Source organism: Hylobates moloch, unplaced genomic scaffold (genome assembly GCF_009828535.3).
Source record: "Hylobates moloch isolate HMO894 unplaced genomic scaffold, HMol_V3 SCAFFOLD_9, whole genome shotgun sequence".
NCBI lineage: Eukaryota > Metazoa > Chordata > Mammalia > Primates > Hylobatidae > Hylobates > Hylobates moloch.
In genome coordinates, this window is record NW_026652284.1 from 123929864 (window position 1) to 123941849 (window position 11986).

Genomic DNA, 11986 nt, shown 5'->3' on the forward strand with positions numbered 1-11986 from the left:
TCCCAGTAGGTTGAACATAAGACATCCCCTTGGCGCGGAGAACAAAGCATACGCTCTCCCCCCGGGCCTCCCCGTGGCGGCCCAGCTGCCAGCTGCTGCTTCGTCGCCCGTCCGCGCCCGCCAGTGCCCGGGCTTGCTCTGAGCCTGCCGGCTCGCGGTGGGGCTCCGCTAAGGGCAGGAACGCGGGGTCCCAGAGGGCATTCAGGGAAAGCAGGAGCTGAGCTCTCTTGCAGCTTGGAAATTCGACGCACGAATGAGTGGCCCGCCGGAAATGCTAGAGCATGCACCCCAGGGTGTCAAAGCCGCCTGGGGGCCACGCCTTTATTAACCATTGCATTATCCCCGTAAGCGTCCTGCGCGCCTGACTTGCCCACACCAGGGCCTCCCGGGCCTCCTTCTCTGCAGGTTCAGGCTCTCCCCGGGGAGGCTTCTGCCGCAGCTTCAGCGTTCACGCTCTCCTCCGACTGTGGGGGGAGAAGGGCCGGATCCCGATCCCGGGACAGGCCAGAGCGAAGCTTGGGGCCAGACTTCGTAGAGCGGAGAGTGTCCTGTGAGGACACCCTCAATGAGGACCCCGAAGAGATCTGCGAGCCCTCGAGTGACTGCGCCAGCGACAGGGCCCGGGAGCCTGCGTGCGATGCGGTCAGGGATGGGATCCGGGATCCCACCTTTGAAGTGGCCAGCGATGGGACCCTGGAGTCCATGCTGGACAGCACCAACGAGGGGACCCGGGAAGCCTCGCGCGACGGGACCACGGAAGAGGCCCGGGAGGCCGCGCGCGACGGTACCACGGAGGGGGTCTGGGAGGCCGCGCGCGACGAGCCTATGGGGGCGGCTAATGACCCAGGGCGCGAGGTGGGCTGGGAGAAAGCTGGCGGCTCCCAGAGCGGCGGGGCTCCGGAGCCCCTGCGCAGCCAGCTGTGCACACGCGCCAGATCCCGCGTATCCTCGTGCTCGCGGTGCAGCTGCTCGCGCTGTTCCAGCAGTTGGCGCCGCGTGTGGTGCAGCAGCTGGGTCTGGCGGAGCAGCAGCAGCAGCTCCTGCCGCAGGCGCCCGTTGTCCGCTTTGATGGCCTGCGTGTGCGCCACAAGCGCGCGCGCCGCCTCCCGCTCCGCGCGCCGCGCCAAGGACTGCACACGCTGACGCGCCTCGCGCTCGAAGGCCGCCTTGTCCTCCAGGAAGCGCCGCTTCACGCGGTGGAGCAGCTGCGTGTGCTCCACGCGCATATGCAGCAGCTCGCGCTCCAGCGCCCGGATCCGGGCCAGCTGCTCCAGCTGCAGCACCTGCGGCGGGGGCGCTGTCAGCTCACTCCCACCCCGCCCCCGGCCCGGCCGCCAGCCCCGCCCCGCCTCACCCTGGCCGCGGGCGGGCGCACTGGCCTTGTAGGGCTGCAGCTCCTGCACCTGCCGTGCCATCTGCGCCGCGCGCGCCTCCATCTCCAGCAGCTGCGCGCGCACCCCGTCCTCGCGCCCGTGGTAGAGCGAGGCCAGTTCCGCCCGCTGCCAGTGGATCTGCGCTAGGTCCACGCGGTTCTGCTCGTCCAGCCGGACGATGGCGTTGGCGCAGCGCTGGGCGCGCGCGCGCACGTAGCTGGCGTAGAGCCGGTTCTCCTCGCGCAGGCGCAGCGCCTCGCGGTCCAGGAAGGTGTTCTCCCGCAGCACCTGGTCGACGCGCTCCTCGCAGGTGTCCAGCTGCTCCGAGAGCAGCGCGTGTTCGCGTTGCAGGTACTGCGCGCGCTCCGATAGCGGCTGCTCGGCACCCGCGGCCGCCTCACCACCTGGCTGGTTCCCTGCGCTCTGGCCGCGCTTTTTCTTGGGCGCCATGAGTTGGTGCCTGGACTACCAGGACTGGTGAGGGCAGCGATCCCGGCCCCTTCCCCAGTTTAGCCCTTCCTCTTACCTGGCCTAAATATTCTAGGCCCCAGGCTCAAGAGGTGGAACGCGTCTCAGGGTCACGAGGCTTTTGGGGAGGCAGATCGGGGCTTTGGGTCGGGGATGAGGGCAGCTTTGCCAACCTTCACTCGTGGGCTCCCGCTGGACCTTTGCTGTCCGTCTGGGTGCGCCCAGCATTAGTAATGTTGCTGCTCGGCGGGCACGGTCTCCATGGAGACAGAACTTAGTCGTCCTCTCCCACCCCCACCCCGTTACTCGGGCGATGGCTGACTCCTTCATTCCGCATAACTCGCTCATCCGAAGTCGCCCGTGACTGCTTGTGAATGCGCCCCCAGAGATAGGGCCTGAGCTGACAAAACCGGGCTTCAGACGGACTCCGGACGTGCTTCTGAATCTCACAGACCCCAGCAACGCCCTTCGCCTTCGGTTCAGCAGTGGGCCTTCTCCCGGGTTGTCCCCCACTTGAAGAGGAACTTCACCACGTTCCCCCCCCCGTTTCCCGAGTGAAATCTCTGTGTTGTCAGGAGGGAGCGCTTCCCTGGAGCATTCTCCTCTTCAGGGACCCTTGCTTTCCCTGAGCATTTCGTGATTCCTTCGGTGAGGCCCCCGTGGGAATTGGGGTTCCTGAAGTATGGAGTCCACTGGGCGCCCAGAGAGCGTTTCTCTCTGAAGGTCCTAAGCGCGCTCGTGCGGCACCCGCTCAGCTCATCCGCGGCTCTGCAGCTGGGTAGATTCCCTTCCCCGTGTGCCCGGATGGCTGGAGGGCATAGGGATCGAACAGGGACTGGCTTTTTCTCCTTTTCTGTTGACTTTGTGGACACATCATCATTATTGAAACCATCCCTATAAACATTTATATTAATCAGGGAAGAAGGGAGGTGAGAAAGGAAAACAAACCCAGCGCTCAGCATTCATCGTGAGGTCAGCCTGCCTCCCAACCCCTTCCTCAGAGCTGTTTGGTGCCTGTGGCCCCAGAATCACACAGACCCTGTCACAAGATGAGAGGTCCTCATAACTGCTCTATAGGCAACAACTTAAACATTGTAAAATGTGAAGTTTTCTATTTGACAGGTCCTGCATACCCACGAAGCGACTGACCCAGCTGGTCTGAAGCACCCCCCCCCCGCCCCCAAGGAGCTGATGCACCAGAGAATTCAGGGTCCACAGCCTGAGGACTTCATCCCCTTTCCCCGGTCAGTTGATGACCCCATTTTACAGCCCGTCACCCACCACAATCCCTTTAAAAACCCCAGCCCAGAACTCAGGGAGATGGATTTGAAGGTCCCTCCCATCTCCTTGCTCGGTGTCCAGGGATCATGACACTGTTTCTCTGCTGCAGACTCTGCTGTCTCGATGTATTGGTCGTTACTGCACAGCAGGCATCACAACCTGTTGGTCCTGTAAGGTTTGCCTCCGTCTAGACCAGTGGTCCTCAGCTCCCATTCTGTTAGATGCTTCAGGAACAGTGTGTCCTGCAGCCTTTGACACACAACTTAAATCGACCCCTATTTTGTGTCCTGTCATCATAGATTTGAGTTTCTGCCCAGTTTGTCCACCTTTGCTGGGATGTGGGCAGATCTGAGGATCTTTGTGAGGGACACAGTTTAGAAAACCACATTTGCACAGAGGTTTGTGGTGGAGATCGTCTGGTGGCTCACGGACATGGCTGGGCTTGCTCTGATCAGCCAACCTGCCTGAAAGGTGCAGCAGAGCCTTTTAAAGTTAGGAACACGATTGAGGCATTTTACTCCTTGTAAAAAAATGTATTTTAGGCTGGGTGCGGTGGCTCACGCCTGTAATCCCAGCACTTTGGGAGGCCGAGGCAGGCAGATCACGTCAGGAGATCCAGACCATCCTGGCCAACATGGTGAAACCCCGTCTCTACTAAAAATACAAAAAATTAGCTGGGCGTGGTGGCGGGCACCTGTAGTCCCAGCTACGTGGGAGGCTGAGGCAGGAGAATGGCGTGAACCCGAGAGGCGGAGCTTGCAGTGAGCCGAGATCGTGCCACTGCACTCCAGCCTGGGTGACAGAGCGAGACTCTGTCTCAAAAAAAAAATTAATAAAAAAAAGTATTTTATAAGTAAAAATAAGAGGACACAAACTACCAAACAAAGCATTAACATTGTAAGGGGACATTGACTTATAAACTCCTAAACTGCATCTGAATGTTGGCTTTAATATATGGGCTTTTAATATGAAAACGGTGCCTCTCCTGTCACAGAAAATTGGGAAAAGACCACATAGAATCATGAAAAAAACATAACCCTGCATCCCTGCATCCCTGCAGCAGGGGCTCAACTGCAGCAGGGACTCATCTGGGGTGGGGGGCAGGCTCATGTGCAGGGGTGCTTAATGCCCAGCGTTGCCTCTTCTGGTTCCTTGCCATGGCCACACCCCAGTGCTCTCCACCACGCTGCCCTCAGGCCTTGTGTGGGGTCACTGTCTCCATTCGACAGATTGAGCAACTGAGGCAGCAATAGGCAGAGGCCTGCTCACATGGGCCAGTCGGGTCCCTCACAGTCTCAGACCCCGTACCATCCCAGGCCACGCCATGTCCCGGCTCTGGACTGCTCTTTCCCCTACCCCTGATCTCGTGATCCACCCGCCTCGGCCTCCCAAAGTGCTGGGATTACAGGTGTGAGCCACCGCGCCCGGCCCTGCTGTTTGTTTTCTACTGGTCTTATCTATTCTTTGTTCCTTTTCCTTCTTTTTCTGAATTCTTTTTGAGCAAGTAGTTTGTTGTGGTTGTTGTTTGAGACAGGGTCTGGCTCTGTCACCCAGGCTGGAGTGCAGTGGCTCAATCCAGGCTCACTGCAACCTCTGCCTCCTGGCTCAAGCGATCCTTCTACCTCAGCCTCCCAAGTAGCTGGGACAACAGGCTTATGTCACCACATCTAGCTAATTTTCCTTTTTTTTTTTTTTTTAATAGAAATGAAGTTTTATGTTGCCGAAGCTGGTCTCCAACTCCTGAGTACATTAGCCACGCCCGGCTAATTTTTGTATTTTGAGTGGAGACGGGGTTTCACCACGTTGGCCAGGCTGGTCTTGAACTCCTGACCTCGAGTGATCCGCCCTCCTCGGCCTCCCAAAGTGTTGGGATTACAGGCGTGAACCACCGTGCCCCGCCTTAATAATAATATACTATTAATACTTCACATGTAACTTAAGAACCTTACAATATATATTCTCATGTTATTTTGTAATAGTATAAATGTGTATTTCCATTATCCCCCTTCACTTTTTGCTATTGGTGTCATGCATTTTACTTCTACAAGTTATAGAGTCCACAACAGATTGTTCTTATTTCTACTTTAGTCAACTGGGCTGGGCGTGGTCCTACGAGGAGGCGGGCGGGGCGCACTGTGGGGCGGGGCTGGGGCCGGTGGGGACGTGGGCGGGGCGCATTGAGGGGAGGGGCCTGCGGGGAGGTTGGGGGGCCCACTGTGGGGCGGAGCCGGGGCCTGCCGGGGGCGGAGAGAGGTTGGGAGGCGCGTCCCGAGGGGCGGGGCCGGGCCGCCGTCGGTTCCCACGGCAACCGACTCAACAGTAAGGCCCCGCGGGCGTCCTGGCCGCCATGTGCACCGCAGTGGACCCTCGCATCCTCCGGAGATACGTACTCAGGCGGCAGCTCGGGCAGGGGGTGAGTGCCTGGGGGTGCGTCCGCTCTCCGAAGGGCGCCGCAGATCTGCGGAGAGTGGACCTGCCGGGCGTGGCCGTCCCCTCGGAGGCCTGTTCCGTCACACACCGGCGTCCTGCCTGCTCCGTAGGCGGGAGGGGTGGTCGGGAGCCCCTTCGTGCCTCAGTTTCCTCATGGGGTAACACGATCCTGACTCCCAGGAACCTGGCTCCTGGAGGGATCCTGGCGCCCCACTCCCCACGCGCCCACAGTCGCTCGCTTCCCGGGTGCACACGACGTTCTGGGGAGGCTGGGCCCGCGCCTGGGTCACTGAGAGGAAGGGCGGACCCCAGGCTGAGGAGCACAGGGGCGAGGCCCGAGAAGAGCCTGAGCGGTTATGGGGTGGGCGCAGAGTGAAGGCCAGAGGCTTGTGTATCTGTGTGCGTGTGTGAGCATGTGAGCCTGTGTGTGTATGTGTGTGCGTGGGCGGGGGGGGGTGTTCGAGGGTGCCATGGGGGAGGGGAGGAAGAGCCTTCCAGGCAGTGCAGACGGTAAGTGCGTAGGCCCAGTGCAGGGTGGTGTATGTGCGACTGGATAGGAGATGGAGAGAGACAGGTGAGTCCTGAGGGTCCGGTCGTGTGGGGGCTTTGGGGAACTTCCAAGACTTCGGCTTTTACTGTTGCTGAGGCTGGTAGCTGTAGCAGCTGCTGGTGTCACTTTACAAGGCCCACCCGTGTGCTGAGGACCCACCGTGGGTGTGCCTGGGAGCGGCAGAGGGAGATGAGTTAAGGGATTAGCGTAGCCACCCAACAAGAGATGCCAGAGGCTGGGACCAGGGTGGGGGCAGAAGAGACGGTGGCAGGGGCTAGATTCTGGAGGAATCTGAAGGTGGGGCCAACGGGATTGGGGGTGGATGGGGTGTGAGAGAAAGGGAGGGAGAGCGCCTGGGCAGCTGGAAGGATGGTAGGGCATCCCCGAGCTTCATTTCCTGCCCAGACGCTCCCCTCTGTGGCCTCCTTTCCTCCAGGGCCTCGCCAGCTCTCACCCTCCCTTCCCTCTACCTCCCCTCCTCCAAAGATATCGGAGTCTAGGGCAGCCTGCAGTTGCAGGAGCCCACACTCCCATCCCCTCTCGGGACCCAGGATGGGAAGGAGGAGCCTCATGTCTGTAGGGACAATCTGGGTGGGCAGGGGATGGGGGGAAAGGGGCTGGCCCTGTGTGACGGCACTCCTTCCCAGGCCTATGGCGTTGTGTGGAAGGCAGTGGACCGGAGGACTGGTGAGGTCGTGGCCATCAAGAAAATCTTTGATGCTTTTAGGGATAAGACAGATGCCCAGGTGAGTGTGTGGGGAGAAGCATGGGAGAGGATGGGGGCTGCGAGGGCAGCCCCCTTGCCCTGGTGCCTGGAAGCTCAGGTGGGAGCTGGAGCCCAGTCACAGCAGATGTTCTGGCCTGTCTCGGAACACTGCCCCCTTGCCACGCCTGGTCTGGTGGGCATTGGGTGACAGACATCAGCTCCTTTGGGTCCTCTCAGGACACAGGCTTCCTTCTTGCTCCACCCACCCACACACCTGTGTTTCTGTCTCTTCAGAGAACATTCCGGGAAATCACGCTTCTCCAGGTGAGTGACCTGGGCCCTCCAGCCCAATCCCCTTCCCCAGGTACAGATTTCTCCAGACAGGAGAGAAACTGTGCTTCTTGGCCCCCAGAGCACAGCCCCTCCTGGCCTTCCAGCTGCCTCCGACTCTCTCCCCAGGAGTTTGGGGTCCATCCCAACATCATCAGCCTCCTTGACGTGATCCGGGCAGAGAACGACAGGGACATTTACCTGGTGTTTGAGTTTATGGGTGAGTGAGGCCCCGGCCTGTGCCCCAGCCCCACCTCTGTCCTGTCCTGACGCCCTCTGCGTGTCCCTCTGCGGCCGGCCCACCATGGCTTGCTCCTTCACTGTGTACCCTGGACTCAGGGACAGACAGCTGACCAGTGTCAGCCTCCAGAGCCAGCAGCAACCCCCTTCGCCCCACCTGCCCCAGGCTCCGGCTCCCACCACAGCTTGCAGTTGTGTTCTCCTTTTTCTTCTCATTTTATGAAACAAAGGCAACATGAAATACAGTGTTAAAACTCCCGCAGGCCCCACGGCTGTGCCCACAGACAGTTCGCAGGATGGAGGAGCGGGGCGGCCAGGCCATGGGCTGGTTCAAACTGGGACAGACCTGCCAGGTGCCCCTCTCCCACTCCCCCCAGGCTGTCCCCCCACCCCCACACCCCCGACTGCAGTGCCCACTGTCTCCACAGACACTGACCTGAACGCAGTCATCCGGAAGGGCGGGCTGCTGCAGGACGTCCACGTGCGCTCCATCTTTTACCAGCTCCTGCGGGCCACCCGGTTCCTCCACTCGGGTCACGTCGTGCACCGGGACCAGAAGGTGCGGTTCCCCTGCCCCCGCTATGCCATGTGGCCCGGCTCCCGGCCCCACCCAGCCCCGGGGCCTCAGCCTGCCTCCTCTCTGCAGCCGTCCAATGTGCTCCTGGATGCCAACTGCATAGTGAAGCTGTGTGACTTTGGCCTGGCCCGCTCCCTGGGCGACCTCCCCGAGGGGCCTGAGGACCAGGCCTTGACAGAGTACGTGGCCACACGCTGGTACCGAGCTCCGGAGGTGCTGCTCTCTTCACACCGGTAACAGCGAGACACCCCCAACCTGCCCTCTACCTCCCTGCTGTCCTCCCGCCCGGCCAGGGCTCCCAGGCCTCCTATACTCCTACCCTGCCTTGGTCCACAAGTGTTCCCCCATTCACCCCCCTAGCAACCCCACCCCCACCTCTGCCTCTGGGTCTCTCCATGCCTACACCCCTTCCTGCCCCAGATACACCCTTGGGGTGGACATGTGGAGTCTGGGCTGTATCCTGGCGGAGATGCTGCGGGGGAGGCCCCTGTTCCCGGGCACGTCCACCCTCCACCAGCTGGAGCTGATCCTGGAGAGCATCCCGCCACCATCCGAGGAGGGTGAGGCAGGCTGCTGGGGCTGGGCACCGGGAATGCTGCGGGTCAGACAGCACAGCTGTGGGGAGACAGCAGCTGACAGGCTAGGACTGTGCTGAGAGGAGGGACAGGGAAGGAGGATCCAGAGGATGGGGCAGGAGCCCAGGAAGATGGATGGCCCAGGAGGAGCTGCTGGGGGCGGGTGTGGTCAGGCAGCCCCTGGCACAGTCACCATGAGAGCCAAGCAGTGACCATGAAGGGGCCAGCAGGCTGGACAAGGTCCCCAAGGGATTCGGGTAGCAGGGGCAGGGACTGTCACTGTGCCGGGAGCTGGGGTGTGCAGAGACAGATGTGCAGGAGAGATTCAGGTGCTGAGGGAAGAGGTGGAGGAAGGCAGTGGTAGAGGGGCCATGGGGGTCACTCTTGAGGGTGGGGGCAAGAGGGAGCTGCACCGCCAGGCACATCTACTTGTCTGGGTGGAGCCTCCTGGTCCGTGGAGGTGGGCGCCAGCATCCACCTGTGTGAGCACGCCCCAGGGCCAGGTGCCAGAGTGTGGGGCAGGGGTCGTGTGCGGGTGCTCCCGTGCACAGGCTGGGTGGCACGCCCTGGTGATGGGGTGTCTGAGCCCTGACAGACAGCAGAAACCCTGTAGAGAGACGGTGCTCCCTGGGGCTGGAAGAGATGGCTGGCCCCAGATGCCCTGAGCTGCCCCAGCCGACCAGGCCTGCCTGGGTCACACCACCTTCTGCTGTCCCAGACCTCCTGGCTCTCGGCTCAGGCTGCCGTACCTCTGTGCTGCACCACCTGGGATCCCGGTGAGTGGGGGCACTTCGGTGAGGGTGAGAGGGTGGCCTGTCTCAAGGGAGCCAGGCCACCTTCCTGCAAGGTTACTGGGGCCAGTTTGTACCAGTTCAGATTCCGCCTGTTTTCAAGATGGCAGTCCCAAACCCAATAACTGTTGGCCACTCTGAAAGCAGGAGCCCTTGGTGCTCCTAGAGGGTGGCCCAGAGGAGCTGTGCCAGGGCGTGGGGAGGAGGGCACCAGGGGGCCGCAGGGGTCTCTCCACTCTGCAGGGGCCCAGACTGCCTGCAGGTCAGGCACAGGGGCGTCTACCTAGACAGGACAGCAGGGTGGGCCCCAGTTTGGAAGCTGAGCCCCCAGCCATGAACATGGATCTGAGGAGGGGCCCTTGGGTCGGGCCCTGGAGATGTCACACGGCAGCCCACAGGCCACGACAGACGCTGGATGCCCTCCTACCGCCAGACACCTCCCCAGAGGCCTTGGACCTCCTTAGGCGACTCCTGGTGTTCGCCCCGGACAAGCGGTTAAGCGCGTCCCAGGCACTGCAGCACCCCTACGTGCAGAGGTGAGGGTGGGAGAGAGTCCCCCAAGTGCTGAGGGACCGAGGTGGGGGCAGGAGAGAGCCAGCCCACGAGGGAGAGCCCCCGCAGCAGGGACCCTGCTATGACAGCTTGAGGGGCTCCCTTGGCCGCAGCCTGGGCCCCACCTCTCTGGCTCCCTGCAGGTTCCACTGCCCCAGCGACGAGTGGGCACGAAAGGGAGATGTGCGGCTCCGGGCGTGCGAAGGGGTCCAGCTCTCTGCGCCTGAGTACCGCAGCCGCGTCTATCAGGTGCTCCGGCTCTCCACCCCCATCATCCCGTCTACCGCACCCTGGAGGCTGCCTCCTATGTCAGAGACCCCCAAACGCCCCATGCCCAGGCTGTGACCTCTGAGCACCCTTCCCCTCCCGCAGATGATCCTGGAGCGTGGAGGCAGCAGCGGCACCTCGGGAGAGTTGGGCCCGGAGGGTGTCTCCCCGTGCCAGGCACACCTGCACAAACCCAGAGCCGACCCTCAGCTGCCTTCTGGGACACCTGTGCAGGGTCCCAGACCCAGGCCGCAGAGTAGCCTGGACCATGACCCCCCCGAGCACGGTGTGTGATCTTTGCTGGCTGCCCACGCGGAGCACGGCCCGGGCCCCTTCTGCCTATGGCTACCAACCATGCACAGCACTGGGTTCCTGACCCTGGGGTTGACCTTCTGACCCCACAGAGTCCCCCCATGCAGCCAAGAACATTCCCAGGCAGAACTCCACTCCCCTGCTCCAAACTGCACTCCTAGGGAATGGGGAAAGGCCCCCTGGGGCGAAGGAAGCGCCCCCCTTGACACTCTCGCTGGTAAGTCATGGTGGAGTGGGCACAGGAGGGACCCTTCCTTGCACCTTTCAGTGACCCTGTGACGTGGCCCTTCCCAGGTGAAGCCAAGCGGGAGGGGAGCTGCGCCCTCCCTGACCTCCCAGGCTGCGGCTCAGGTGGCCAACCAGGCCCTGATCCGGGGTGACTGGAAGGGGGGCGGTGCGGTGAGGGTGGCCAGTGCAAAACAGGTGAGCCCGGCCCAGTCTGCCCCCCTCCCCTCATCCTCCTTTCCCTTTCCGCCTCCTTTTCCCTCCCTTCCCCATCCTTCCCATTGTCCCTCCAATGTCCAGTTCAAATCTCTCAGGGACCTCAAGGCCTCCCCTCCACTGCACCTCCTCTGACACCCCCTTTATGTGACCCTCAACTGTACACAGGTCCCTCCCCGGCTTCCTCCGGAGGCCCGGCCCGGCCGGAGGATGTTCAGCACCTCTGCCTTGCAGGGTGCCCAGGGGGCCGCCAGGGCTTTGCTTGGAGGCTACTCCCAAGCCTACGGGACTGTCTGCCACTCGGCACTGGGTCACCTGCCCCTGCTGGAGAGGCACCGCGTGTGAGCCGCCCTACTCCCTTCACTTGGACCCCTGTTCCTGCCCCAGCCCCTTCCCCAGACCCCTCCCCAGTCTCCCACACCCCTTAGCCCTCCCTGCTTTGCCTGGCCACATTGAAGTTCCAGGGAGCTTGCCTGGGTCTCCTCGGGGGAGCAGATGAGGGCCCTGCCCCAGCCCCACTGACTTCCTCCAATAAAGTCATGTCTGCCCCAAACCTAAGCAGCCATCGTTCCTCACCTCCCCTCTGAGGTCACAGCATCCACTAGCTGGGGGCTCCAACCCCTTTCCTGGAGCCTCCACTTCTCTGAGGACCCCAGCACCCCCGTCCTGAAACCTCCACCCCAGAGCCCAGTGCCGCCCGCCTAGAGGCCCCACCCACTGCACACCCAGCACTGGGCTTTTCCCTCTAGGTTTGCCCGGGGCAGCTTCTTGTCCTTTGTCCATCATTTCCCTACCTGCTGTGGCTTCAGAGTCCAGGCTGCCCCCCAGGGTGGTCCTGTGGGTTAGGGACCTAGGGTCACCCCATGGCCATGTTTGTGACTCTGAGCCAGAGGAGAGAAGGGGAGAGAGAAGGGGGAAGCCCCACCCCTCCTCCTGCTGTCAGGGCTGCAGCTTGCGCCCCCTAGTACAGCCGCTGCGCCTGATCTGTCTTCGGGTCTCCGTAGGTGAGGGTGGAAGACAGACATCTTGTGAGGTCAGGGTTACCTCCTCTTGTCACCCCCAGGCAAAGTCCCTGGTGTGAGTGCAGGCCAGG

The 11986-nt window shown here is 61.9% G+C and overlaps 2 protein-coding genes across 6 annotated transcripts; one reads left to right on the forward strand and one right to left on the reverse strand.

The window, feature by feature from the left end:
• Positions 1-272: 272 nt before the first annotated feature.
• CCDC166 (coiled-coil domain containing 166) lies at positions 273-2009 on the reverse strand. 3 transcript variants are annotated; one of them, XM_058444542.1, is made up of 3 exons: positions 1380-2009; positions 669-1283; positions 273-548 (listed from the first exon to the last, which is right to left on the reverse strand). In XM_058444542.1, exons 1-3 carry the CDS (start codon positions 1821-1823, stop codon positions 408-410), a joined length of 1200 nt encoding a protein of 399 aa, XP_058300525.1. In that variant the 5' UTR covers positions 1824-2009; the 3' UTR covers positions 273-407. The 3 variants fall into 3 exon arrangements, with proteins under 3 accessions (XP_058300525.1, XP_058300524.1, XP_032616562.1); XM_058444541.1 differs by having other exon boundaries at positions 273-1283; positions 1404-2009; XM_032760671.2 differs by having other exon boundaries at positions 273-1283.
• Positions 2010-5399: 3390 nt separating this feature from the next.
• Positions 5400-11446, forward strand: MAPK15 (mitogen-activated protein kinase 15). Of its 3 annotated transcripts, none has more exons than XM_032758517.2 (14): positions 5400-5535; positions 6750-6848; positions 7103-7132; positions 7268-7358; positions 7807-7937; positions 8025-8188; positions 8376-8515; positions 9249-9306; positions 9720-9857; positions 10017-10122; positions 10246-10426; positions 10545-10669; positions 10747-10875; positions 11062-11446. In XM_032758517.2, the coding sequence occupies exons 1-14, from the start codon at positions 5470-5472 to the stop codon at positions 11236-11238; spliced, it is 1635 nt and encodes a 544-aa protein (XP_032614408.1). In that variant the 5' UTR covers positions 5400-5469; the 3' UTR covers positions 11239-11446. The 3 variants fall into 3 exon arrangements, with proteins under 3 accessions (XP_032614408.1, XP_058300522.1, XP_058300523.1); XM_058444539.1 differs by having other exon boundaries at positions 7046-7132; positions 11062-11437; XM_058444540.1 differs by lacking the exon at positions 6750-6848 and having other exon boundaries at positions 5401-5535; positions 11062-11437.
• Positions 11447-11986: the final 540 nt, after the last annotated feature.

Coding starts and splice junctions, on each gene's coding strand:
- CCDC166 (XM_032760671.2), bottom strand. CDS start 1,823: ATGGCGCCCAAGAAAAAGCGCGGCCAGAGCGCAGGGAACCAGCCAGGT. Junction 1,284..1,379: donor AGGAGCTGCAGCCCTACAAG/GCCAGTGCGCCC, acceptor CCCCCGCCGCAG/GTGCTGCAGCTGGAGCAGCT.
- MAPK15 (XM_058444539.1), top strand. CDS start 5,470: ATGTGCACCGCAGTGGACCCTCGCATCCTCCGGAGATACGTACTCAGG. Junction 8,189..8,375: donor GTGCTGCTCTCTTCACACCG/GTAACAGCGAGA, acceptor TTCCTGCCCCAG/ATACACCCTTGGGGTGGACA. Junction 10,427..10,544: donor CCATGACCCCCCCGAGCACG/GTGTGTGATCTT, acceptor CTGACCCCACAG/AGTCCCCCCATGCAGCCAAG.